Below are 25,255 nucleotides of genomic sequence, written 5' to 3'. Positions count from 1 at the left end.
AATGTCGATGTCGTTGTAGACAAGAGTGCCAGTGAAACAGTTTAATGGCTTCGGCTGTACAAAAATCACCACAGTTCGCGACAAAACGTTGGAACATAGATCAAAATAAAAATCCCTTCTAAGACAAATAAATAAAAGTTGATAAACATTAAATATCCAAGAATACATCCATGATATTACGTACAACATGAAGGCTCGGAACTGGACCGGGAAAAAGAAAGCATTTAGCAAAAATTATTGCGTTTTCATAAATTTTTTTAACATCTCGTATTATATAAATATGTAAACCTTCAATGTAGGTGAACTTTCACAGAAAGCTTTTTCGACAAGGGAAAAAAACACAGAAAGATCGGGTGTAAAGTCAGAGTCGGGGGAGGAACACAACGATCATCTTGACCCGGCACGAACGGTGGATGCTCGGGAGGACGAATGCGAATGAAGGGATCCTCTTCCGCTGGCGTCCACCTCCTGAGGAACGAGGGAGTTTCGACGATTGTGGCACAGTTCTTTGACTTCTTCAAATTCTCGAAGAAGCTAAAAAAATACATTAACAGTTCGGTACCGGATTTTATGTGCTGGAAGTGGAAGAGTTTATAATAGTGGTAACAGGCTTTGGGCTGTTATAAAGACAAAACTTGAGCCGGCCATAGCTGTTAACTTTGGTTCTACAAAACAATACCTCAGGTAGTCGATTATTCATCTCTTGAGTAGCGTGTGTTTTGAAATAATTATGGAATTCCCTTGGGTTATCTAATTTAAAATCTGAGGATTGTGCTAGGAACTGATCAATGTCCCGGGCTAAGTCAGCAGGTGCCGCATCGGGGTGTCGTAGCCAACGACTGCTCAGCCGGTCCATTCCCTCATGACACCACTTTTCCGCCTGGAAAACAAAGGCGCATTTCACTTTCATCATACTGACCAACATGTATATCACAACTAAATCTGAAATACCGTTACAGCTATAAACTGTATAACTGGCTATCATACAGCCGGTTAAAAAGGTCGCTGACGAAAATGTGTTGTCACCTTTGTCATCCGATCCTCTAATTCTGTGCAACGGTGCAGTTTCTCATTACAGAACTTCGACTTGGTTTCCAGCTCGTTAATGGTATCTTCCAGTTCTCGGCATTTAGGCCTAATAGAGTCATCGGCATAGTGCCGTTTGGAAATGAGACGTCGGCCCATATCCAAAAGATCTTTGGCTTGCGGTATCAAATCCTGCGTACAGTGAATATTTTTGGATGCGTTCCACATCGCCAGACGACAAGTTCGAAAACGGTATTCCTACCTCAATATCACTAATTATGTCATCAAGATCATCCGCCTTAACCGCATCAATGGCCTGCTCAATTTTGTCATGAAATTTCTTGAGCGCTCTAAGTCGATCGCTCAAAGTGGGGAAGAGCTGTCTGAACTTGACCTCAAATCGGCGCAGCTGCTGGCACTGCAACAGCATCGGATAGTGATCGGACCAGAACTGGTCAAACTGCTTTTCCACAAATGCTAAGCGCTCCATGCATTCACGGATGATGAGAATGTTGCGCATCCTGTCAGGTATCTGCTCAAGATTGACAACGGTACGATTGTCGTACTGCAGCACACACTCCTGCAGTGCATTGCCGCGTTTGATGCCGTCGTTGATGTCAGTTTTTAGATGGTTGCGCAATATCAACTGATCCTTTATCATTTCGTCAATGGCATTCGGCTCATTGGGGAGTTCACTATTGCGCATAGTGTCCATTAGATCGGTAGATTCCGCATCCAGTTCACATGTATTCGCCTAAAATAATTTGATTTACTTGATTTTCATTATTAGCATGCATTGCTTTTGCATCTGTACTGCCATGAGACGAATTCAGATGTGCTGAAATTGCAAAAACGAACAAAGTCAGCAGATATTTAAATTAGAAAGAAATTTTGATTCAATATTGATAACATGAAGTGCACAATTTATATTGGCTACACGTGCATCAAACAATCTATCGCAGGATGCAACAGGTATCCGTGCACAGTACAATGAAAAAATCGGATATTTAAACAAGAAAAGAGAGTAACTAGAGTGAATTTGCAAACAATAATAACCGACAACCGTGTAGTGGAGACCAGCTGTTGCACACAACTGGAAGAAGAAATTCCGATTAACTAACCTCATATTTTTCCACAGCCTAAAAAAGAGCAGCATGTGTAAATGTCTGAAAGCCTTCAAAGCAAAAAATACACAACAACCCAAAAATCAAAAATGCTTACCAAACGATGTTCACACCACACTTTGTGATCATACATCAGCGGTCCGCCTAATGACGGCGGTAGCTGATCGAGGGATACTAGACCCAAATCGGGAATGTCTTCGGGTTTCTGAAGGAACCGGATAATCGGATAACCATTCGTGGTATATCCATTGATCTGCTTATAACCAGCGCCGATAGTTTTTTGAATAAGGCTATTAGGCTCCAAACAATAGAGATGCTCGACCGGTGCCGGAAAATGTTCCTGTGCCACGGGAAGATTTTTAGTGGTTCAGATCTTATTATGGTGTTTCCCCCGATAAATTTGCAACATTGATTTGTACGTTCCACGTACTCTGATTTTTAATAAAGCGCTACGGGTTGCCGGCCACGTATCATTTCGACGATCCGCAATGACAACGAAGCCCCTCTTCTGTTCGGCGGGGCTGCAAGAAAGCACATACACGTCAGTTAATATAAATAACAGTTTCACCTACTGTTAACAATTGCTCCCAAACCATTAAGCAAGAAAAGCATCATGACAATAAGACAACTATAATCAACAATGTAAGTGCATCTTTTAAACTCTACGCGGCTACGGCCTACGTATGGTAACAATATTTTGTATTGGGCAACAATTGCAAATTCGAAAACACTATCTATTACACCATGATGTAAACTCATTGAGAAACTGCTCACTTCTGCAGTGGAAGATTTGCCGACATCTTCACTCCGCTTTACAAGCTGTTACGTACACCAAACAAAAGACATTTGTAAGGCGTGCACAATATTTCGGTTATAAGCATAACCCATAATTTGTGCTGATGCATTACTATATATTACCAATGGCTGTTATTAAAAGTGTTACTGCCTCCGAGTACCTCGCAGTGTACCCGACCCAAGAAACCTACGTACAGTACAATACGTCTGCACTATAAAATGTGAAAATAGGGCGCTTGCAAATCAGTTCATCACTAGCGACGATAATTCTCCCCACATAATCAACTTCTGTAAATAAAGGAAACTATGATTTATGCCAACGCTTTTCAAAAGCATATCGCGCAAAAAGTTAATTATCAGTCAGCTGAACTGTCACAAAGTAAAAAAAACGTGCATGATGTTGTTAACAATTAACATGTTAGCATTACCATTATGACATTAGTATAAACTGCTTCGTATAGTACGGTTTGCCGCTAAATAAATAAAATATAAGTATGTCTGCGTGATTCGTCCGCATGTTTATGGTATCTGTGGCTTCTGTGCGGTGATAACAAATGAGTGAATATAAACTGAATTATCTAAATCACAATTAGTGCACAATGAGGGGGCGAAAGTTAAATGTGCACCATGCGGTGTATGCGGGGATAATCTGAAACCGTTCCCAGTATCTGACATCACTGCATCAAAACGGCGAACATATTCATATTCTTCCTACTGTCGTATCGGTAGCGACCAAATTTTATGAAATCAGCTTTCATAAATGTTTACAGTATCTTTCAGCTCGTACATGTAAACAAATATACCGCATGTCCACGAGATTCCAGACCGATTGACTTACACTATGTAAATGCCCGTAAAACCATTATCGCGCTGTAATTTTTACAACGAGAAGAAATGCTACTTTTAAGACTGAGAGGAACAGAAATTTTTTATTGAAAAAAAATAGAATCGTAAAGCGCAACTTACGTGTGAATCTTCGCAAAATATGTGAACAAACAGGCAATTTCATCGTCAGTCAACGAGCCAAGCCGATAGTTATCCGGAATCACAATGATCGGATGCTGCTCTTTGGACAATCCACCTACAACAGAATTTTAGGTAGATTTTGTAGTTAAAGCAAGAAAAACGTCTTGCAACACTAAAATATACTCATGCAAATGACACAGCATTATCAAATACGGGATAAAGTTGTGCTGTTCAGCTTTGCGAAACGTCGTAAAATAATTAATTTGTTATGTCAGCATGCTGGACTAGTTAGCGTTGTTACCTTATTAATTTTATCTGACTGTTAGTGTACTAAAATAAAAGTTTAAACCAGTTGAACAGAATTCTAGAAACGCATGATCTTCGTTATACAAAACTGAAACTCTTTAGGGCAGAATAAAGACAGGAATTCGCCAAAAGCTGCGATACTGACCACTCAGTGGCATTTGAGGAAACAGAGTCGACTTACCAGGAGCTGTTACAGCTTCCTTATAGAGGAGGTCCGGATGCGGAGCCATCATGCTGATAAGACTCATCTTGCGATGAAGATCCACATGAGGATCTAGACAAGAGATTTTTACTTGATCAAACAAAAATGTAGGTCCGACGTCGGAATTCCGCGCTACGCCTGCTGTACACAATGTACAATGATTATGCGAGTATGCCTACTAATACCCGACGTGGTTTGACAGAATGCAGATGTTAAATACAGTGGCCTCAACCGAGCACTGTTCAACGTAATGGCGCACATCATACATGCATACGCAGTCTATGACTGACGACCGCATCATGCGTACAATCGTATGCGTGCATTACGATGCTTATTTAAAGCGAGCAGGAACCCAAAACAAAAGTTGCACACAAGAGCATCTCAACTGTATGTGAGTGATGACGTTGAGGAGAAAAACAGGTTTTCGACGAAATGGACACCGCATGGTATTACTTTACCTGAGGTTTGTTCGTTCATTTTCTCGGCTAGTGATGTCGATGATGATGAAGAAAAAGTCGCCGCATCGGCGATTAACCACGCGGACTGTCGAGAATAATGCCTCTAAGTGTAATGATGGACAAGGCAAAGAAAGGCGGTATATCTGATTAGGCTCACAAGAGATCCAAATTTATAAACAGACATTTAACATGACGTTCTTAAAACACACGCACATACACGGCGCAGTTTAAACGGAATAAAAACTGCGAAGGCGTTGCAATGCGCTCGGGATATGTTGCGGTTAAAGAAAAACGCCGTCTATCGAGGAAACAACGTATCGCCAGTTGATACGGAATATTAGGTGAATCGTGAGCTGCGGCTGATAAGCATAAACATATATGTTGCACATTAAAAATTGTGATGATTGATCATGCGATCGTAGTGCATGGAAACCGGAGGGATTTAAGCCGCAGAGCTCTACATAAACCGTCGAGGCTGTCAGATAATTCGTTATCGCTAATGGTAAATAACCAACTGCACAATAAAGAAAGCTCACCATCAGTGCGCATCGTTTGCCGCCGCTGTGAAGGTCGTACCGTTTCAGCACACTACCATAAATTTACAGAGACGACGGTAATCTGCATCTTTGGATACGTAACAGGTTCAACGGAAAGAGTCGTAAGTATAAACACACCGATTTGTAGTCGTACCGTTATGGGATTATGCATAACGAAATATAGATTAGCAATTCAGAAATCATACAGCCCACAGTCATAGCGAATAAGACAACCAACAAAATGCACAACGAAGTCCCTATACTTCCGCAAATCGTTTCCGGTTGTATACACAGCACCACAAAATGGACATCTGAACCTGTGGCTGAAGTCACACTTCGACGACGTCGTTAGAGTGCCACGAGGAAATTAATGCAGATGCTGCATCAGCATTCAGCAGCCATGCTGAAGAAAGTTTCCAGGTAGAAGGTATCCTGTACAGGCTGTACTGTACAAAGTAGCGCAACGTGTAGCACATATAGCCCGCTCAATGTGTTCTTTTAAAGTACCGCTGTCGATTTTCTCCACCTTGTAATCCTTATATTAGATAGAAAAGTGTATTGCTGCAACTGCACTTATTGATCCACACAGGGGATTTTGTGAGTGACATAAATTCAATACCGGGATACCTTCCTGGGTATTATTAAATGAAACAGGTGCGCAATATGCGAAAATGGGTTGAGCGGGCGGCTTAATCCAGTGGGTGGAGCAGTTTTTACGGTTACAGGAAATCGATCCAGGTTTGCATTGCTCCTACTCAAGCTATGCCAGTCTCGAGGTGCCTAAAAATTGATTAACGCAGTCCAATAACACTGACTAACGGAACCTGAAAACATTTTCAAATCGTCTACGTTACGTTAATCTAGATCTTGTAATACTAGCCAGAAAAAGCTAAACAAACTCGATCTACTTGACCAGTTTGTGTTTGTTCGTAAACGTTCAGACATCCTAAAATGCAAACGTATCAGAATATTCAGTAATAATGCATCATCAAAAATAGTATATTTCAACAACATATGTTTTTAATTAATGTACGTCATCACCATCATCTGGATAAGTTTTATTTTTAAAATATATTTTCGCGTGTTGCGTCGAATCTTTTATCACTTCTAGTAATTACTGTAAAAATTTTTTATTATAATTACATTTGCTGCTGCAGCTCATAAACGTATGTAGGTATCGTCCTCTTACTTTAGTTTACCTTTGGGAAAGTGCCCTAGTCAATTATCAACAGAAATTATAAAAGGTCACGAAAGTCGTTCACAAAAATGCTGCGTTGTTGTCACTACTTATACATGTGCAGCCCCAAAGTCATGAACTTTGTTATTAATTTGCGGATAATTATATTAACTCTAATTATCGCACTACAGCGCACCGGTCTGGCTTTAATTACAGCATGTGCCGCAGTGTGGCGAAGAGCATGCATAACACACCGATAATGAGATCTGCTACAAGAAAATAACCAGAATCCGCTATTCATTTTTGTACTTTCGCTAATCGTAAGTTTCACTGTACATGCGATTTGCGCGGCCATCGACATGCTATTAGTGAGCTCTAGAACTGTCCATGAGGAACCTACAGATGTGAAAGTCGCGGTAGGTAACGCTTCAAATGATCTGCATATAAGATGTGGAACGATGCAAAAAAGTCTCACTATCATTACACAGCCTTCTCTGTTTCTTGTACGCGTATGTATGTACTTTTTGCTAGTAAATATCGCAAAGTTTTGTTTTGAAACAACCATCCTACGGATAGTTTATTAAGTCGCCGTATTACATCATGAAATTAGTATGGGTAATATGGATCTATTTTCTGATGATAATGGTGCATTCGACAACAGGAGGGATACCCGGCGTCAAACAACTGCAGAGCTTATTCAAATCAGCCCGCCGGATGCTTGCACCCCACGGCGGTGGACGGCAGAGACAAGTGCCACGCGCACCGATAACCTTTACACGCCGGACCCTACCCACAACCATTCCACCGCAGACCACGCCGGTAATTGTAGCTTTAGCGGGAGCCGAATCAGCTTTTTCCAAATCCGACTTGGGCGCAGCAACAAAAGGATCGAAAGCCCTGCCGGAAGCTCCTGGGCCAGCTAGCGATCTCTTGGGTCAGCTGGCGATAACCTTTGGAAACGCTGATGAAGACGATGGTCCGGCAACCGATACTGCAGACAGATCGGCGTCGTTGTCTGACAGTGGAGATGCGTCAGGGCGGCTGTTGAATATGCTGCCGGTGATCTTTTCTGTGGCGAAACCAGTTGTACAAAATTTCAAAGGCAATGAAAATTATGGAGACCTTATGGTAAGCGAAAACTTAAAACCGGATATTAATTTTCTGGTACATGCTGCATCTTGATCTGTATACTAGATAAAATACCGTACTTATAGTTTTTTAAAACTGTACTAGCAGACTCATCTTTAGCTAGCAAACTACTGTACTTATAGTGATGGGCACTGAAACACTGTATGTGCGGGGCCGGCAGGCTGGATTACTGCCGAACATATACAGTAGATAATTTATGTCACTTTTGTAGTATATTTTTATAACGTACTGTATCTGTATGCAGGTCCTCCTTCAAGACGCAAAAGAAATTGTCTCGAATAGAGAAGTAATAAGACGACTCAACGAATTTCTGGATGAGTTAATTGGCGGAAATGATTCCCAAACTCCACCAACACCTTCTGACTCCTCATTGAACAGTCTTGCACAAATTGCGCAGGCACGTCAGAATTAACTTGTTGTTATGTGCTACTCTGTGTGCTAATATTTGTAATGGCCAACAAGTACGTATTATTCAGGTTCTGTTTTTTTCAAAAACCAAATTGTCGAACATTAAACATTGCAAGTAACCTATTAATTAATGTCTATAAGTAAATTTAAGAATGTAATGCTGTACTACCTAATTATATAGAGAATCTTTTTTTTATTGTATAGAACATGGAATCCATCTTCAACACCCCTCCGCAAAGACAGCGTCAAATTCCAAAACGTGGTAGCAAAGAATTCTCTAATGACAATTATATCCCTGGCATCAATGTCAATGTTAATGAATACCAAAAATCTCTTTGATCTGTGTTAGGTCTTTTTGTAACATGATCGGATAATATGTTATTGTTGACTTGGTGTTTTTCAGATACTTTATACGTAGTTCTGTTCAGTAATACTGTGTGCAGACTTCGTAAATAGCAAGTTTTGTTAGTTTGCTTGCTAGATTAACATAGAAGAATATAGAATACAGATTTACAAATATTGTTGCGCTTTGTTCTTGTGTCTAACGTGTCTGCCTTTATACTCATTGAATTTACCCTGGAAGTTACTAATTCAACTGCATAGAAAATCTAACCAGCTGAATTAGTTGATTTGAAATCGTATTCTATAAAGATTAATTAAGCAAGAGGTGTAGGTTTGGGGTATAGAAGTGATTTTTTTCAAACCATTGTTAAAGGGGTTACTTTCATGTTACACAAAATCCGGCAGACCACAATTATAAAATAAAACGGATACATCATTTCTTAGTGCTGGAAATACATTTACTTCGGGTTCGAACTTGCAATTCACTACAGAAACTGGAGTAGTTTACTAACATGTGAAACGAGACCTTTGCACGCTATAATCATGATTTACTGTTGCAACACTCGATGCTACTAGATTTAAGTTGTATTATGAAAACAGATTTTAAATACTTGATTGATAAAAATTTACATGAAGACCAAGCTTACAAGGTAGATGTAAAAACGTGTGCTTGCGTTTTTGCACTGTCTGCGTTTCCAAAATACAAACAGATTATTGTAAAACACTGACTATTTCTTGGTAGTACCATAATCATTTTGTGCCGGGAAGGTGTTCTGCTATGACGGAAAAACTGAGCTAGTCAAGCGCTTAAAGTGCGTAAACAATGTGCTTACCAATGTTAAACTCTCCAGAGTAAACAATACACGTATGTTCTTACAAACATTGTATTCCCGACATGTAAATATTGTACAATATATCTACCACGTACAACAACTTGAGGTCTGCTGAACTTACCGCTTCGTTAACGTTAGCCGTATTTTGTTCGCATAATTACAATGTTTTTGGGAGCGTATATTTTTGTGCTTGTATGCCAATCCACTGTGTGAATTCCCGCGATCGATCAGCATAATCAGGGTTAAAATTCAATAATGTTATCAGACCGAATCAATGAGCAGTGAAGTCACTAATGTTTTTGTAGTTTTCCGCGCTAGTTCACGAGTAATCCTTAATTATAAATTTAGTTTCCTTCATATATCTATAAATCAGCACAGTAAGCCCATTGCCAGAGATGTGGCCCGTCCAGCTGTTATATTGGTTTATTGCTCTGTTATATGTCTCGAGTATGGAAACTAAAATTTCTTCTGTTCGCGACCGAAAATCGAACACAAGCGGGGAATCCTTATTTCCGGTTGCAGCCAGACTTCGGCAACAAAATACGTCTACACCGAATCCTGCGCCGGCGCAGCATATGTCTGTATTCGACAATTCAGGTATTCAAGTAGTTTACAAAATTATTACACGTGGCAGGCCTGTTAATGGTTTTTCTTTTGCCATTTGCACGTGGTATTGAAAAATTACAAATTGTTTGCAGGTATGCAGAACTTCGAAGCGTCTGGTACGTATAACAGAGGGAATGTGTATATGTAAAACGAACTTTAGCACGCCTTATGTATGCACAATTATTGCATGTCTTGTAACACACACATACAGATCTACAAAACGCAAAAAAAGGATATCTACGTAGCTCTGTATATCGTTTTCGACTTGCCCAGTATTTATTTTTTATTCCATAATACTGAATAATTACCAGTAAAAAGCACGCTATATATACAGTGTAAATATACGGAAGGTTCGGATTCCTTGCATTTTATATTTGCAGACAACGTCAGAACTGGACCTGCTGGCAGTCAAGATAACCGGAACAAAGAGCCAGCTTTCCGAAATTCTGGAGCCGGCTCCGAAAAGAATGGCGTACTGCACCCGCAATGGTGCCAGTGTACAGTTCGAACGGTGTGGTGCTGTACCTGGTCCTAATCGACTAGAATATTATTTATGTCACAATCTACCAGCAAGCTGCACAAATTACTAACAACTAGTGCTTTCAGAAAGTATATATGGGATTTATCCTTTTATAGTTCATACTACTCTATTCTGCAATACAATTGTACCTTGCTGTGTAAGTCTATATTATATATAGAATTAATAGTAATACCATTTGTGCTTGTGCTTAAGTATCTGCACCAGAAATTACGAACTGTGTTTCCTTGTGCACTATGTTGTCTTGCTGTGGGTTGGCAAAAATGACGTTCACCGGAAATACCAGCTATTCCCAGGTGTGTCACGGATGTGTTCTGAAAATGATTGCAAATGTGGCTTGGGAGGTTATTTACGCATAAAGAACATTACGCTGCCTTATGTTACCTCCGATAAGTGGTTGCAAGCAAATCCTATGACAGTATGTATTGTACAGCCCATACTGCAATGTATGTATCACTTTTGTTCATGCATGAAGCATCCAAGACCAAATTTGCGGGAATTTATTTTGGCTTATTTTATTGTACCGAAAAATCATTTAACAAAATCAGACAGATCCATAAACAAAAATACCACTATTCGCACCACAAAATGAATGAGCACGTGTGAATTAATTAAAACACCAACTTATGTATAAAAATCCAACATCGTTAAAATCTCTTGTAATCAAAACGATACCATCGACGAGAATTTACGAGTGTAGAATCGGCAGCAACGACGCAGCCAGCTTTTCCGGCTCCAGGCGCAGCGTCAGATTGTACTTGGCGAACGTAACCACAACCGGTTTGTTTCCCGTTTCGTAGATAAAACACGCATCCTGCACAAGTTTCTGCTGCGCCCGGAATACTTCGCCAGGGTTACCCACCACCGCCGTGCAACCCGTGGCCAGCGTCTGCGTCCTCCGGCCGGCCACCTCTCCGTTCGTCCGCGGTTCATAATTCCCGGGAAGATGATTAAGGTCATCATCCTTCATGTGGGCGGGGCGGGGTTCAGTGGCGCCGCTGGATTCCGAGCCGGCGCGACGCCCGACATCGGATTTGGGGGTACCGTTGTGCGCCGGGTACATGGCATCCCCATCGGAGTCACTGTCGGAGTGCCGACGGGAGTAATCTTCCACATGCGCGGGATTGGTAGCGTACCGCGCATCCCCCGGGGAGACATTGATCACGAGGGGCTTGCGGAACATTTCCTTGGCATAAGGAGATCCTGCGAAAGTAGGAGCGAAAGTGCCGGTTTTGGGCTGGCGCCGGGGCCGGTATTTATAATCTGGATGTTCCTGAAAGCACAAAGAGATTATTTTATTATTAATAGTATATTCTTTACAATTTGAGAATGCACCGATTTTCAACAAGATGGATAAGCAGAAACAGTATGAGAATTAAATCCTAACCCGAAAAGAAATCTCGTATGCAATGCCGGTGTCCAGAAGGAACGGCGCATAAACGCAAAAACACGCCTAAAGGAGCACAGTATCTACTATCAACTGCTTTTGTTGGGGGTAAACAATACCTTTAATGCACTGCAATGTCTTTTTTTAATGCAAGTACTGTAAAGTATATAATATTCAAAGCTAGAAACAGAGTTACTCAATCTGTATACGAGTATTAAAAATGTAATATACGGTAGAATAAGGTTTTCAAGAGGTAGCTGATAATCACGTTGTTTTCCTAATTAATAATCGTAAGCAAAATATCAAAACCAATACACGCATTTCATATAAGATCTCTCAAAAAGTATTTTAACCGCAAACTCCCGTGTTTCTGATATCCGCTATGAGTGTGCGAATACTAAAACACAACTAATTACATTCATATAATTTGCATTCGCTGATCCAGATTTTAACGCCATAATTATTGAGTTTAGATTTTAGAACGATGACAACGGTCGTCGGTCATAACACAAAACAATTCTAATGATAATCAACAAAGTCCAAAACGTTAAACACTAATGGTAAGTTGAGCCTACTTAAACTGTTAGTCAATAATTACTAAGGCTGTTAAGAGCAGCCGCAAAACTTTGCACGACCGCGGAATCTAGTACCTAGATCGCACCTGTTTATGGATAAGCTGAATATTTTTGGCTTCCTCCCGGTAGGGCCGCTTTTGCGTTTCGGACATTTCCTTCCATTCACTACCGAGGATCTTGCTAATCTCCGAATTGTGCATCCGAGGGTTCTCTTCGGCAATTTCCTTGCGCCGCGTTGCCGACCACACCATGAAGGCGTTCATCGGTCGTTTTACGTGATGGTCAGTCTCGCCGATGTGTTGCATGTTGGCCAGAAGATGTTCATCGGATGGCGCCATAGTGGGAAAGACAATTTCTTCCCCCTTTAATTTCCCATCAGCCATGCAGAAAATGGAACTGTTCATAGTCGCACGCCGCGGTAGTGTAAACGTTCTGCCTCTAACAGCAATGCTAGTGTTGTCCACGCAAAACTGATAGAATTCCTCTCGAAATCATGAATACCGAGTAAATTTGATGCATTTAGCCTTCAGCTACACAGCGCAATTGTATTCATAGTTGCAGATCCAAAGCTATAGTGCTAAAGCACAATATAGTGGTGCATTATGCTTTCACATTCTCATCGTGGGCCGCATTCAAAAGCAATGAGGCCGTGTCACAATCAGATGAATCAGGCAAACGCTATTCAATTCATATTACTGAACCGCGTGCGGCTCGGTTTGAATAGTGCACGAATGCAGACCGAGCCGGCGCGTCTCAGCTCTAGCGAAAGGACACGGTTCGTAAAATTAGCAAAAAATAACGAATTTTTGATAGAGAACTTTTTACATTCACATAAATTTTTTCCGACAAGTCTATCTTGGAAACAGATGTGATTAAATTAGAGAACGAGCTCGTCGGCTGCAAATTTCCTTCGCGCGCGCGCCTTTGCCGCAACAAAACCCGTAAATTTGTTATCATTTATCAATGTGTTAACAATTTTTCATTGAGAAGAGCTGAAAACCTGAACATGAATTTGCAGGTTGCTTTTTATCCAGCAAAAATTAAAATTTTAATACGCAGCGAGGAGGACTGCGTTAGAGTTGCAGAATGCCGACGCAACCTGCGTGCGCTTGACAATCCTGAACTCGGTCGGAAATAGGTACTTTACTGTCATACTTGATTATCTGATACTACTGTGTTTCTGTCATAGCGTCAAGGCCCCGAAAGGTCCGTATTAATTAAAGTTCTATATATTATTATCGAACAGCTGATGGTGCGGTTCGTTATAACTTGTACCGTGTATTGCACTGTTGTAGAGTTATACCGTATTAATTGTATCCCTTGTTCAAGCTGGGATGCGCATCACCGGGTTGTAAATCGTGGGCTGTTGGACGGGTCAGCTCCAGCCCGGGTGCCATCCGGTCGAAGTCGAATGTGTGAACCCGTCGATACCGTTCGTAGATTGCGTTTATACCAGACTGCGTTTGCCTATTGTGTAGAGAAGAATGCAGTTGGGTAAAAATAGGTTGACTGGTTTCTTTGATGCAAAGCTCGATTATTGTTTGCAGCTCAACATTGGCATGATTGAATAGATAAGTTGAAAGGTCTGCACTGCTGGCGAGGAAAATGTTCGGTATTGCTGGCGTAGTCATAAATGCGACCCCATCAAAATCGATCCATTCATGTGGTGACAGTACAAAGCGCCCAGTATAGCCGAATAAGCTCAAGGGAAGGCTTTCATCATTATGAGGTATTATTAAAAATAAATATCTATTCAATAGCACACCTGCGTTACATATGTGAACGACATGGATGAGAAGCGGTGTTCAACACACTTACAAGGATACATTTTTCTTGCCGCAGGAAACACATCAGGAAACAGCATTTTGGATTTCTACTTTTCTATTTTATCAAGTGTACTTGTACATAGTTTTCTTGTATTTAACGCACATATCATCGTATTGTACCTCTACATCTGCGTACTTTAGTTTGGGCAAAATTTTTTTTATGGAACGTTATAGATACTTAGAAAAGCGCCTCATTTTCTGTATTAAGGAAGGAAACACACGAATAGATATAACAGTCAGTCATGTGTATGCCAGAACGCGACCTATAGGGTCGTGACAATTTATACGAATTGGAACAGTAAATAGGCGTACTTGTACATGTGTGGGAAACAGTTTCGCGTGTATGGTGAATGATTAGTAGATTCATAATTATTTGTTAATTTTGATCTGTGACGGTTCGATTCAAAATCAACTATCGGAAAACGCGCCGCATATTGTGTGATAAGTAAACACAACTTTCCACGACGAAATTAAAGCTTGCCGTAATGACACCCCTCTAGCGATCGGTAATGCGTGCCGGTTTCTGGACAGTGGTCAACAGCTTTAATATGCAGTACTTACTTGCCTCTTCGTAATATCTACAGTCAGTGCCGCTCTACAATAGCGCTATTGTAGAGCTACAATAGCGCTATTGTAGAGGGGCACGGCATAGACTGCGCTATTGTGGAGTGGCACGGCTATAGTCTTAAAAACTTAAAAACTTGTATACCTAAATTTCACCATGTACTAGCAGAATTGCCCACCCAGTACTGTTTGTTTAAGAAAACTGTAGATGAGTTGCTTGCTTTGCGTTTCATTGGTAGAAAGAGGAGTATACTGAGTACTTATTCTACTGTCTCATCAATCGCTATCAACATTGGTTTTGCATGATAATGATTTTAATCGTTTATAACTTGTGGTGTCCACTCTGTTTATAAGCATGAAGACAGATATGTACATAATTCTGCAAACCTGCTCTAAAAAGGTTGAAAATATTGCACACGTTTTACCATGCATACAAGAGTCCGAACGGCGAACGGTAATCATGTAGGCTGTATATCCAGATATGCCACAAAAACATTTGCTATGGAGTAGTTAGAGAGCAATACAAAACACGTCATCTGGAAATAAAGCATGCGCAAGCAATTACACGTTTGAGATTTCTGCTGATATCATATTGGATTGGGATCACATTATAATTAAGTAAACAGTAAAAGGTGTTGTCATCGCGCCCTTCCGCAGCGCTTCAGCAACAGTTATGAGCACTTTATGCCGCTTTAACAACAAATTTTAAATACCACAGGAAAGCACATCTGCAACATTTGATTCCTGTTATGTATTTAGCAACACAGCATGGAGTTTTGTGTGGTGGCTGCATTTCTGACTTTGCCGTATAAAGTTTGAACGTGCCATATAAATAATTAAGGGTTCAGGCATAAGCGGCTTTTTCTATCGATTAATCCACCACTTATACGGTACTCACGCATATCATTTTATGCACGCAGTTGAGCTATATGTGATGTTTAATGGAGTTCATTCTAATTTGATTAATTGCTGTGTATTAATTATGTACTGTAGCTCTTTATGCATATAAAGTTTTAACATAAATATATTGAAGCCTTATTGCTTAAGCTAAGTATACATGACTGTGCATTTTCGTACCAGCTGAAAGAAAGGTCACCGGGAAACATAGTTATTTTTGGTTAGTATTTCGGCCGTACGTGTCGCGATTGGCATGAAGTCAACTCCAGCTGCTTATAAGCAATGCATCCGGAATGAGCAGATTCTTTTCGAGTTCCTTCAACTCTAGTAAAAATATTAGCGATTGCTTTTGTGGGTTGAAATAAAATGGGTAGGATTCGTCGACGCCGCAGTCCCAGCAGTGTGCGATTGGGATCCACATCTCAACAGCCTCCAAATTCCCAATCTCAAGGTGCAGAATCTGATTTCGACATTAACGTCCAAGGGCAGATCAGTCCACCGACCCAGCTGCCGTGGAACAATGACTGGCCTCCGCCCCAGCCCGATCTGGATAGATCACGTCGTGGTGGCGGTGGCGGTGGTGGTGGTGGTGGCCGAGATCGTGGCCCGGCGCTACCCCCTTGGATGTGGGATAATGGTCCGCATGATCATCAAAACGATTTTGATCGAAATGGAGAAGGTTTGTGACAGCTTTTGAAGGTTCTGTGATGTTATTGCACAAATATTTATTTATCTTTTGTTATGCGGACGATATTCATATTTCATGGTAGCTATAATTAATACCAGGTTACCGGTACAATGCAGCCAATTCTGAAATTGAAGAGATTCCTTAAAAAGCGATCCTAATTCACGAACTCAAAATTAGTTATATAGATATTAACAGTACTATCACCTAACAAGCAATTCTTATACTTAATGTTTTCTCTAAAAATCTTTGGTATGTTGTCCGATGTGGAAAACGTATGCCAAAACTGATTCTTTTTCATCCCTTCTTTACACTGAGCGGCTGTTATTTGGGTACTTGGGTTACTTTTTATCATTGTTACAAGAAAATGAATAAGGTTTTGTTTGTGGTTATCAGTAATAATATTTCAGATTTATCTCTGTGATTGTTTTATAACACAAGTATGTCTTATCACTTATGTTTATCAATGTGGTATGAAGCATTGTTATTTGGTAGATCCTGATCCTTTGCGAAAACCAGTCGGAGGAGTATCTATCACAACGGCAGTTGGATTAGGAGTTGGAATTCCACTAGGTTGTTTTGTGATTGTATTTTTCCTCTATAAAATTTGGCCAAAAAAGGTTAGTAATGAGTAATCCGGCTGCATTTCGAATTTGAAATTATTTTTCTTTTTCGCCATCCCTGCAGCTAAAAACGCTTCCTAAGTTTTTGAGAAGGACATCCAAGAAAGCGGTAGAGAACCATCTGAAAGTTTCGCTTGACCTTAAAATTTTTGGATCCGCATATACGAATCCTCATCTTCGCGACCATTTCACGAAGCTGGCAATTGACCCAAGTGGACTGCAATTAAGTAAGAACAAACAAATATACGTACAATGCTTTCCTAGCCATTTAGATTAGAAAACTGCGAAATTAATTTTTAAAATAAGCAAACGTTGACTGACCGTGTAGTGCAACTTTCAAATACGGCACGGCATAAAAGGTGATAAAACCGTATCGGCAATTTAGATCGTGTATTACGTAATAGGTTTCAAATGTAACACTATATAAGAACCCATTATAACGCGTTACGTTACCGCTCCCGTTATAGTTAAAGCTTTGTTAGTAAAATTTTTATTGAGCGTAGGCGAAACGATTTTGGGAAGAGGCGAATATGGCATTGTCAGCAAAGGTTTTGCAACGGGTTTACTGGGATATCCACCACGAACAATGGTGGCTGTCAAAGCCCTGCTGTATTCTGATGACAACCGAAGGCGCAAATCGTTTCTCAATGAGATTGAAATGATGCTCGGGGTATGTTGATTATGTTCATATTATATTAGTGCGAAATTTATCAGATAAAGATGGTAGCAGGTAATGCGCAATAAGAACGCAATTAGTTGTCAGGTAATGGTTTATTTAAATTTCGTGCGCATGCGTATGGACGATTAATTTAAGCTCAGCGGAAGCTTTCGATGTCATTTGTTTCGATGTCATTGTTAGACGCATATGCTTATTTGTGACCATTCCCTTCATAGATCGGACGTCACCTAAACATTGTGAATTTACTAGGAATTGTAGCAGAAGGTAAGCCTGCACTATTGATCCTAATGCACATATATTAATGGCGGCTTATTACCTGATTATTTTTTATAGCCGAAAATCCAAAACTTCTTCTCGAATACTGCGCCCAGGGATCCTTGAAAAGTTATTTACGAAAACAAAAAGATGACCTTTTCTATAACCACGTCGCTTCGGACGGTGAGCTTCTTGCGCATGAAGAAAAAGAATTATACGATCGACAAAACCGGGCTACAAATACAGCGAGCACGGACGATTCATCCGTGTACACATACAATTCTTCGACAAATATCATTGTCTTGTCCACTCAAGATCTGCTTAGCTTCTGCTACCAAATTTGTCGCGGACTTGAATTCCTTGCATCACAATGGATATTACACCGTGATATTGCGGCCAGAAATGTTTTGGTTACCGACAGAAATGTGGTAAAAATCTCGGATTTTGGAATGGCTAAGCAGTGCCAAAGCGATATTTATGTTCTGGAAACCGATCTCGTAAGCAAGAGAAAGCTTTGCTTTATTTACTTTTTACTTTATCTATATATACACTTTATTTACTTCTAGCAGTTTCAGTACTTGTACAGAAACAGATTACACAAGTTAATCATAAAATTTACACTTCTGTTCACAACCGGCATATATACTGTCTGTTTTCGTGGCAATAGTTACTTATTAATAAATACTCGTAATACCTGTTCGTTTTACTAATGCGGTACTAAACCTTAACTGGTTTTGATATTGCAGATCATGATTTTGTTTGTTATTGTTTTTAGGATGGCCCAATGCCTGTCAAATGGATGGCACCCGAAGCGGTGCTCCAGAGGAGATTTTCCGAGAAAAGCGATGTGTGGTCATTTGGAGTACTAACGTGCGAGATTTTCTCCCTTGGCAGAGACCCATATCCGGACAGTGTTGTAAAAGGCCAAGTTATGGAATTTGTTATGAAGATACGGGACGGGTTTCGCATTACGCGACCGGTTTATTACCCAGCAGATATGTAAGCGACGAGCGGTCCATATGCAATTTGATTTTAATTAGCGCTTCCATACTCTAACTTTTCACAGATTTAACAAAGTTGCCAATAGATCGTGGGAAATCAATCCTAATGACAGACCCACATTTCAGCAACTGCGGCAAATTCTGGAGAACTACGTACCACTTTCTCGTCAAACAGAATACTTGGAGCTAAATCAAGAATACGAAACGTTTAACCACATATTTGGCATGACCACCCATAATGCTTACGTGGATCTCAAATATGAGAACATCATCTATGATGCTGTGAAGTACTGACAGCTGCAGTACATAAATCCGGTTTTTGCATTAATGCTGTAATCCGCAGACCGCTGTAACGGCTCTATTAATTTAGATTTGTACTTTATACGTAACATTGTTACACGTATTATCATTGTGCTGTGTATTGTACGTGAAGCAAATACGAATCCCACCAGCAACGTGCTATAAAATATTAAGCAATTTCTACGGTAGTTTCTACGGTTTGCCGGAAAGAGACTAATAAGCAGCGTCGCAAGCTACATATATATTCCAGAACCCAAATTATTTCCGTTTCAACACAATAAAACTTATTGTATATACACACTTATATTGAGTTCTGCTTGTCCGTACGTAGGCACTGATGAACATAAGCATAAAGGAAGAAAAACTCTGATACCACGAAAACAGTAATACACAATCAAGAATCGTTGATTGATTTGCACTCGTACGTTGATAACCAAATATCACAGAAAATGACAAAAAAGACTTAGTAATCTTCAGCTTTCCCGGTCGTTGAAAAAATTCTTGCCTTGTAGAAATCAAGAGCTATACACACATACAATTTACACATAATAATGATGTTTCAGTTTTGTACAATACGATGCTCTGCTCTAATACGTAACAATTTTTAGAATTACTGGGCTGGTCGACTGTCTTTGCGTTGGCGGTACTGCGCAAATACTTTAGGAAAAGTGCACTCGAATGCAAATTACGACTACGGCCGTATTTCGAAAAAACGTGAGCACATCAGTTTTTGGGGAGTATTGCCCGTGAAGCAACAGGAACATGCACATTTTCCATGCAAAACATGACATTTGACACCTTACCTGTGACAATTGCACATATTTTCCATGCGACGTTTCACCCATGATCCGTGATTTTTTCCACACTGAGCGAGCGCAGCACTATATAAAAGAGATAAAGTTTTCAAGATTTCCCATTGTACATTTGGTTGTTGCACGCTATTGTTTTACTCTGCCACAGCATTACAATGAAGGCTTTTCTCGCCCTGGGATTGGCACTGTTGGCAGTGTCCGTGTTTGCTCAGAACTCGAGCACCACCGACAGCAGCACCAGTGTCACCGATACCACCGTTGATCTGAGCACAACCGATGACACCGTCGAGAACGCCACGTCGGTCACGGCCGAGGAACTGTCCACCACTGACGACTCTACCGATGAAGTGTTGACCACGGAGGAAGTGGACAGTGGCAGTAGCAACGAGCCCGTGGAAGCCTCGACGCTGTCGCCCACTGGCAACTCCACCGGGGAGGCGGTCAGTACACCTAGCAGCAACAATACCGATTCGTCGACATTCCGCCCATCCCGACCCAGCCGCCGTCCCCGTCCCAATCGGCCCCATAAGCCCGGCAAGCCCGGTAAGCATGACGACTCGCGGTCGGAAGAATCCAGCAGCGAATCATCGTCCTCGGAATCTTCGGACTGCGACGACAAGAAGCCGGGTAAAGGTCACCCCAAGCCGGAACATTTGTCACACGGCCGTCCGCATCACGCTCCCCACGGAGGCAAGCCCCACGGAGATAAACCAGGCAAGCCTCACCACGATGAACCCGATCATAAACCTCATCATGGGCATAAACCCGGCAAACACGATCACTCTGACGCTGATATGATTGACCGTAAGATCTAGTGGACGTTTTTGATGGGATCGTCACAACTTTTATGTCTGTCTGCTATTTTTTCTCCGGAAAAAAATAAACCTAGGCTAGCTAGCCTGTGTTTTAGACGGAATTTATTGGACCTAATTCAACTTGCAAGAAACATGCCATGATAAATAAATTATTTTTTCGGCATGAAAAACATGATCGTAATGTTGCCAGAACTGGAAGATTTGGGCGCAAGTTCGCCTGCCCCCTTTAATAAACGACCAACAACTTCAGCAATGCCAACAAAAAACAGATGTAACAACAGAATACGTATAAACAAAAACAGTGGACTGTCGATTTGTGGTAGCTTGTGAGTTTGTGCTTTCAATATATACTTTGCACACTTTTTCACTTAGAATTAAAATTAACACACCACAGTAGCGGTAAGTACTGTACAGTCTGTACTTTAAAGTATTAAATAAGCTTATGGGCGAGCTATAGTACAAAAAATACACATAGATCGCGGGAAATTTTAAGGTGTGTAGTCTTTCGAATTCCTTTTTGCAGTACACTAACGGACGAAGAGCAAACCGCCCTGAGTCTATAAACGCAAATTAAACATTTATACACTATGAAGTAAGTAGTGGTAAAAGATCTGCAGCCGGATAAAAATTATCCGCATCAAGTACAGTACTTCAAAATATACAAATGTTCCATTATTTATATGTCTGTCGTAAGCTAATCTGCTGTACTGTCCATAAGTCTGCCGTCTGCCGACGATAAACACGATTGTCATTACAGGAAGCGTAATCATACTTAATGTTGTTCCTATGGGAATCGCAAAACCTACAGCTGTAGTCCGATCACGATATTTAGCCGTAACCGAACGAGTACATTTGTAAACTGTTCTGAAATATCAAGTACAGACCTACATGGCTACATTTACCCCTGCATGTTTAGCTTTGTTAAAAATAATGTTCCACACTATCTCTCTCTACCGACTCTGATTAGCTTAGCCTAGAGGCAGTTCAAACACTTCAGCATTCTACTTTTAATTAATACTCGTAACAGTCTGACGGAAATGGATCCCTACTCTCCACCAAGCCAACTGTGGGGTAAGAAGGTTTAACTGCTGTGGCAAGATGGATTTTCTATAGCCTGAACAGGCATAGTGACACATAGTCTTAGGAGACGGAATTCAGAGCTCATGACCTATGGTGTCTTCCCATATGTAGACATTCCCCGACCATCCCAGATGTACGGTCCTTTAACCCTAAACGGTAACTGGTTGGAGCGGAGAGCTCTGTCGGAGGATTTGGAGATGTTTGAAAGAGAGATCACTCCGGCGAAGAGAGCTGCTGCCCGTCGAGCGAAAGCCTTCTCCGATTCCAAGCGTGTCGTAAGCTGAGGGGAGATTGCACTCGTGAAGTAAAACAGTGCTGTAGTACATGGCATTTTTAAAACATTGCAGTGCTACAAGAAAAAAGCATCCCGGTTGCTTGTCTAAAAAATCAAAGAATTAACGGAGACCGAGTGCGTGTTAGTTTGCAGAGACCGGACATCGTGATGATGGATTCTTATATATAGAGGATGCTATTCATTTTACATGCTCCGGGATGGTGCCGCCATCCAGCAGAACAGGAACGGAAGAAAAGCCTGCTCTTGTCATTGACATGTCTGAGCAATCTCAGATGTCGGGAATGGCATACGCATACGCCGGTGAGGATGATAGACCAATGGCTAGGAGCGTTTTTGTTATTAAAAGGTACGTGTGTTGATTATTCTCATACACATGCGGGTGTAGATAAGCCCGACGTAATAGCATATTATAAGTATATTATACGTACTGTAAGTTAAAGCTACACACTCGTATAATTAATTTCAAGCCAAAATGTCAGGACTTTTATCTAATTTATTGTCATATTTGCGTTTGCGGCCGAATAGATTTTCACTAAACTGACCATAGTGCTCGCATCACTATAAAATTAAACCCTGTTATATGCAGAATACATTAGTGTTAGTATTATTAATGAGTTCATGTTATATAATTTCAATATTCTATATGCATCCAGTAATAGTATGCGATTATGGTCATTCATATTGCAAGTTCGTATCTGTTTTTCAAAACTGAAAAGCCCACTGACAGAGGGCACCATGTAATATTTTTCTAAAAAGCGCAGATAACCGGAATTATCCGCCACAAACCCAACGTGTACGTTATGGACAAGCCATATTTTTGACAAGTTTGATGAACTGGCACGGAATGGAGGTATATACAGTATCCACAGATAGGGGAATGGATTAGTCAAGAGCTTAAAATCTATGCGACAATTGTTATATTGCCATTTACTAACTTAGTGGAAACTGACAAGCGGTCCGGAATGCACGTACGATGTTAATCTCGAGCACCGGAAGCCGACTGTGTGGCTACATCCTTTCCCTACCAGGAACTCCTTATGGAAGCTACAGTGTATCAACCGAGAGCTGCATCCGATTATGGAAAATGAATTTGTCGATGTAAAGACAGCTACCACAGACACAAAATTTGCTGAGTTTAAATTGATGTGTTATCATGCCTTCGTTGCCATGTATATGCTGTATAAGGTTTATACACAGTCCAAGGCATTTATTTCATGTTTTATATCCTATGCAGTCCCGCCAGCCTATCGTTTTGATACATGTTCTGACCGGAAGATGCTTGACAGTGCATTTTAAGAAGCGTTTCAAGTGAGTTGCCTAAGCTAATCTACTTTCATTTGCCATACATACGTTTAGGTTCAGATAAAACCTGTGTTCCTTTAAGAACTCCTTATGGAAACGAATACTTGATGGTATGCGATACTGATTTTGGTCGTGGGCGACCGGAAACAAACAGTGCACGGTTTAAACTGCGTATAATTTCTGTTCCTCCTTGGAAAGATGATACTGATACAGAGCAGAAATTTCGCAGAGATTTGGAAAACCAAATCGGTACCAATTACTAATTTTAGAGACAGAATGAATATTCATATATGTATATTCGACAAAACGCAATTTTGGACATACTGCAAAAGTATTACTTGCAGGTGAAATAAGCAAAACAGAACCCGTGCAGGCAAATCGAAATTTAGTTGGGTTCAATGTGGACAAGGAGCCAACTGCGCAGGGATCCTTTCCCGAAGGATGGTATAACCATCAGTTACACTGTATTGATGAAAAACCCAGTCCGAAACATTTTGAAAACGTGGAAAGGTTGTGATCACTCATACAGCTCTGTAAGATAACTGGTCGAACAATAATGTGAGCCAGCTACATACACCAGCACATTTGCCGGCATTTTTTTCCCGGCTTCTCACAGTTTGTTGTTTTTTTATAATTGTATTTTCCAATGATATAGGTATTTTTGCCAGAGCTATTTTATTATCTTCGTTCTGCGCATCATCGACTTACACTTGACTAGTACAGCAACTGTCAACAACGATACCCTGAATTTGAGCAATAACGCATTACTGCTGACAATGAGAAAATCATTGCTGACAATGAGAACCAGTAAAAATTGTGCGCAACTATGCACTACCGCCTCTGTTGGCTCGAATCTTTGTTCGATAATAGTTTGAACCAAGCAGGCATATTGTTTCCGCTATCGCCCGGCATCTTGGTTGTTGTAAACAAAATCTGATCGTTAACATTTTTTATTTGTGCCACTACTGGTGGCGGTGGCGCTGGTGCTGGTGCTGGAGCCGGAGCAGGGGGATTTTGAGCGCCTGAAAACAAAGGCATTACTACTGTAATGTTTGTTCGGCTGTATGTACAATTCAGTATTCAGTTCGGCTGTAAAGGTATTGCATTACTACTGTAATGTTTGTTCGGCTGTATGTACAATTCAGTATTCTGCACAACAGTCATGGAACATTTTCAATTTAATATCGCAAAGAGACAAAGCGGAATCGCATGAAGGCACTTCGTATGCAATAATGCACTATCATAGATTCATATTTTATATAATTACACTTTTAGAAAAATTAGCTAAAAATTAAATAATATATCTTGCCACCCTAACAAGGGTAAGAACCGAAGACAGACAGAATCGAATAACTATGGTAGGATTTTCCGAACAACCTAACGGTTAACAAACGCTATTAATGCAAGAAAATTGACAAAGGTATCATTTTTACCTGCGAGGCACAGGAGGAAGGATATGGCCAACAGCAAAGCAAAAAAATTTTTTATCATTTTCTGATAAATTTCGCCGGAAATGGTAAGCAAAAGATTCCTGTTTGGGAATAATTTAAAACACTTTTCCTACCGGTTTTCAGCTGTCTCTGTGTCACTAGTGATAACGATACTAACAAGTAATTGGACTAGCAACTGAAAATTAAACTGGACGTAACCAGTTGCATCACACGTTGAATGAACTCCCCAATAAAAATTGGTA

The 25,255-nt window shown here is 40.6% G+C and overlaps 6 protein-coding genes across 8 annotated transcripts; 4 read left to right on the top strand and 2 right to left on the bottom strand.

Annotated features, from left to right (window-relative positions):
• Nucleotides 1-26: 26 nt before the first annotated feature.
• On the bottom strand, nucleotides 27-5,869 carry LOC129593513 (probable guanine nucleotide exchange factor MCF2L2). The gene is made up of 11 exons (XM_055489862.1): nucleotides 5,414-5,869; nucleotides 4,878-5,334; nucleotides 4,399-4,491; nucleotides 3,912-4,026; nucleotides 2,581-2,671; nucleotides 2,248-2,490; nucleotides 2,148-2,165; nucleotides 1,289-1,780; nucleotides 1,027-1,218; nucleotides 680-880; nucleotides 27-534 (listed from the first exon to the last, which is right to left on the bottom strand). Exons 2-11 carry the CDS (start codon nucleotides 4,894-4,896, stop codon nucleotides 388-390), a joined length of 1,611 nt encoding a protein of 536 aa, XP_055345837.1. The 5' UTR covers nucleotides 4,897-5,334; nucleotides 5,414-5,869; the 3' UTR covers nucleotides 27-387.
• A 1,211-nt stretch (nucleotides 5,870-7,080) lies between these two features.
• LOC129593604 (uncharacterized) lies at nucleotides 7,081-8,687 on the top strand. The gene is made up of 3 exons (XM_055490012.1): nucleotides 7,081-7,718; nucleotides 7,984-8,136; nucleotides 8,352-8,687. Exons 1-3 carry the CDS (start codon nucleotides 7,191-7,193, stop codon nucleotides 8,484-8,486), a joined length of 816 nt encoding a protein of 271 aa, XP_055345987.1. The 5' UTR covers nucleotides 7,081-7,190; the 3' UTR covers nucleotides 8,487-8,687.
• A 725-nt stretch (nucleotides 8,688-9,412) lies between these two features.
• Nucleotides 9,413-10,833, top strand: LOC129593595 (uncharacterized). Its single transcript, XM_055489990.1, has 3 exons — nucleotides 9,413-9,919; nucleotides 10,021-10,044; nucleotides 10,309-10,833. Exons 1-3 carry the CDS (start codon nucleotides 9,718-9,720, stop codon nucleotides 10,461-10,463), a joined length of 381 nt encoding a protein of 126 aa, XP_055345965.1. The 5' UTR covers nucleotides 9,413-9,717; the 3' UTR covers nucleotides 10,464-10,833.
• A 118-nt stretch (nucleotides 10,834-10,951) lies between these two features.
• Nucleotides 10,952-13,077, bottom strand: LOC129593569 (transcription factor SOX-2-like). Its single transcript, XM_055489954.1, has 2 exons — nucleotides 12,515-13,077; nucleotides 10,952-11,739 (listed from the first exon to the last, which is right to left on the bottom strand). Exons 1-2 carry the CDS (start codon nucleotides 12,830-12,832, stop codon nucleotides 11,155-11,157), a joined length of 903 nt encoding a protein of 300 aa, XP_055345929.1. The 5' UTR covers nucleotides 12,833-13,077; the 3' UTR covers nucleotides 10,952-11,154.
• A 2,384-nt stretch (nucleotides 13,078-15,461) lies between these two features.
• On the top strand, nucleotides 15,462-19,438 carry LOC129593541 (platelet-derived growth factor receptor alpha-like). Of its 2 annotated transcripts, XM_055489905.1 has the most exons (9): nucleotides 15,462-15,708; nucleotides 15,941-16,394; nucleotides 16,896-17,020; nucleotides 17,088-17,250; nucleotides 17,527-17,693; nucleotides 17,918-17,966; nucleotides 18,036-18,454; nucleotides 18,733-18,956; nucleotides 19,024-19,438. In XM_055489905.1, exons 2-9 carry the CDS (start codon nucleotides 16,082-16,084, stop codon nucleotides 19,250-19,252), a joined length of 1,689 nt encoding a protein of 562 aa, XP_055345880.1. In that variant the 5' UTR covers nucleotides 15,462-15,708; nucleotides 15,941-16,081; the 3' UTR covers nucleotides 19,253-19,438. The 2 variants fall into 2 exon arrangements, with proteins under 2 accessions (XP_055345880.1, XP_055345879.1); XM_055489904.1 differs by having other exon boundaries at nucleotides 15,462-16,394.
• A 2,280-nt stretch (nucleotides 19,439-21,718) lies between these two features.
• On the top strand, nucleotides 21,719-24,462 carry LOC129593564 (uncharacterized). Of its 2 annotated transcripts, none has more exons than XM_055489941.1 (8): nucleotides 21,719-21,956; nucleotides 22,077-22,240; nucleotides 22,386-22,560; nucleotides 23,022-23,110; nucleotides 23,200-23,358; nucleotides 23,495-23,568; nucleotides 23,645-23,811; nucleotides 23,907-24,462. In XM_055489941.1, exons 1-8 carry the CDS (start codon nucleotides 21,923-21,925, stop codon nucleotides 24,077-24,079), a joined length of 1,035 nt encoding a protein of 344 aa, XP_055345916.1. In that variant the 5' UTR covers nucleotides 21,719-21,922; the 3' UTR covers nucleotides 24,080-24,462. The 2 variants fall into 2 exon arrangements, with proteins under 2 accessions (XP_055345916.1, XP_055345915.1); XM_055489940.1 differs by having other exon boundaries at nucleotides 22,386-22,606; nucleotides 23,017-23,110; nucleotides 23,907-24,456.
• The last annotated feature ends 793 nt before the right edge of the window (nucleotides 24,463-25,255 follow it).

Source organism: Paramacrobiotus metropolitanus, unplaced genomic scaffold (genome assembly GCF_019649055.1).
Source record: "Paramacrobiotus metropolitanus isolate TYO unplaced genomic scaffold, Prichtersi_v1.0 Parri_scaffold0000062, whole genome shotgun sequence".
In the NCBI taxonomy this organism is placed as follows: Eukaryota; Metazoa; Tardigrada; class Eutardigrada; order Parachela; family Macrobiotidae; genus Paramacrobiotus; species Paramacrobiotus metropolitanus.
This window is presented reverse-complemented; position numbering and strand designations above follow the sequence as displayed.

Bases quoted from the DNA above. Each gene is read 5' to 3' on its own strand.
- LOC129593541 (XM_055489905.1), top strand. From the start codon at position 16,082: ATGGGTAGGATTCGTCGACGCCGCAGTCCCAGCAGTGTGCGATTGGGA. The intron at 17,021-17,087 runs GTTAGTAATGAG...CCATCCCTGCAG, and splicing joins ATAAAATTTGGCCAAAAAAG to CTAAAAACGCTTCCTAAGTT. The intron at 18,455-18,732 runs GTAAGCAAGAGA...TATTGTTTTTAG, and splicing joins ATGTTCTGGAAACCGATCTC to GATGGCCCAATGCCTGTCAA.
- LOC129593564 (XM_055489940.1), top strand. From the start codon at position 21,923: ATGGATCCCTACTCTCCACCAAGCCAACTGTGGG. The intron at 22,241-22,385 runs GTAAGCTGAGGG...AGTGCGTGTTAG, and splicing joins TCTCCGATTCCAAGCGTGTC to TTTGCAGAGACCGGACATCG. The intron at 23,359-23,494 runs GTAAAGACAGCT...TATCCTATGCAG, and splicing joins TGGAAAATGAATTTGTCGAT to TCCCGCCAGCCTATCGTTTT.
- LOC129593604 (XM_055490012.1), top strand. From the start codon at position 7,191: ATGAAATTAGTATGGGTAATATGGATCTATTTTCTGATGATAATGGTG. The intron at 7,719-7,983 runs GTAAGCGAAAAC...ATCTGTATGCAG, and splicing joins AAAATTATGGAGACCTTATG to GTCCTCCTTCAAGACGCAAA. The intron at 8,137-8,351 runs GCACGTCAGAAT...TTTATTGTATAG, and splicing joins GTCTTGCACAAATTGCGCAG to AACATGGAATCCATCTTCAA.
- LOC129593513 (XM_055489862.1), bottom strand. The intron at 4,027-4,398 runs GTAAGTCGACTC...ATTCTGTTGTAG, and splicing joins GGAAGCTGTAACAGCTCCTG to GTGGATTGTCCAAAGAGCAG. The intron at 535-679 runs GTATTGTTTTGT...GTATTTTTTTAG, and splicing joins TGAATAATCGACTACCTGAG to CTTCTTCGAGAATTTGAAGA.
- LOC129593595 (XM_055489990.1), top strand. From the start codon at position 9,718: ATGTGGCCCGTCCAGCTGTTATATTGGTTTATTGCTCTGTTATATGTC. The intron at 9,920-10,020 runs GTATTCAAGTAG...AATTGTTTGCAG, and splicing joins GTCTGTATTCGACAATTCAG to GTATGCAGAACTTCGAAGCG. The intron at 10,045-10,308 runs GTACGTATAACA...TTATATTTGCAG, and splicing joins GCAGAACTTCGAAGCGTCTG to ACAACGTCAGAACTGGACCT.
- LOC129593569 (XM_055489954.1), bottom strand. From the start codon at position 12,832: ATGAACAGTTCCATTTTCTGCATGGCTGATGGGAAATTAAAGGGGGAA. The intron at 11,740-12,514 runs GTGCGATCTAGG...TTGTGCTTTCAG, and splicing joins TTCAGCTTATCCATAAACAG to GAACATCCAGATTATAAATA.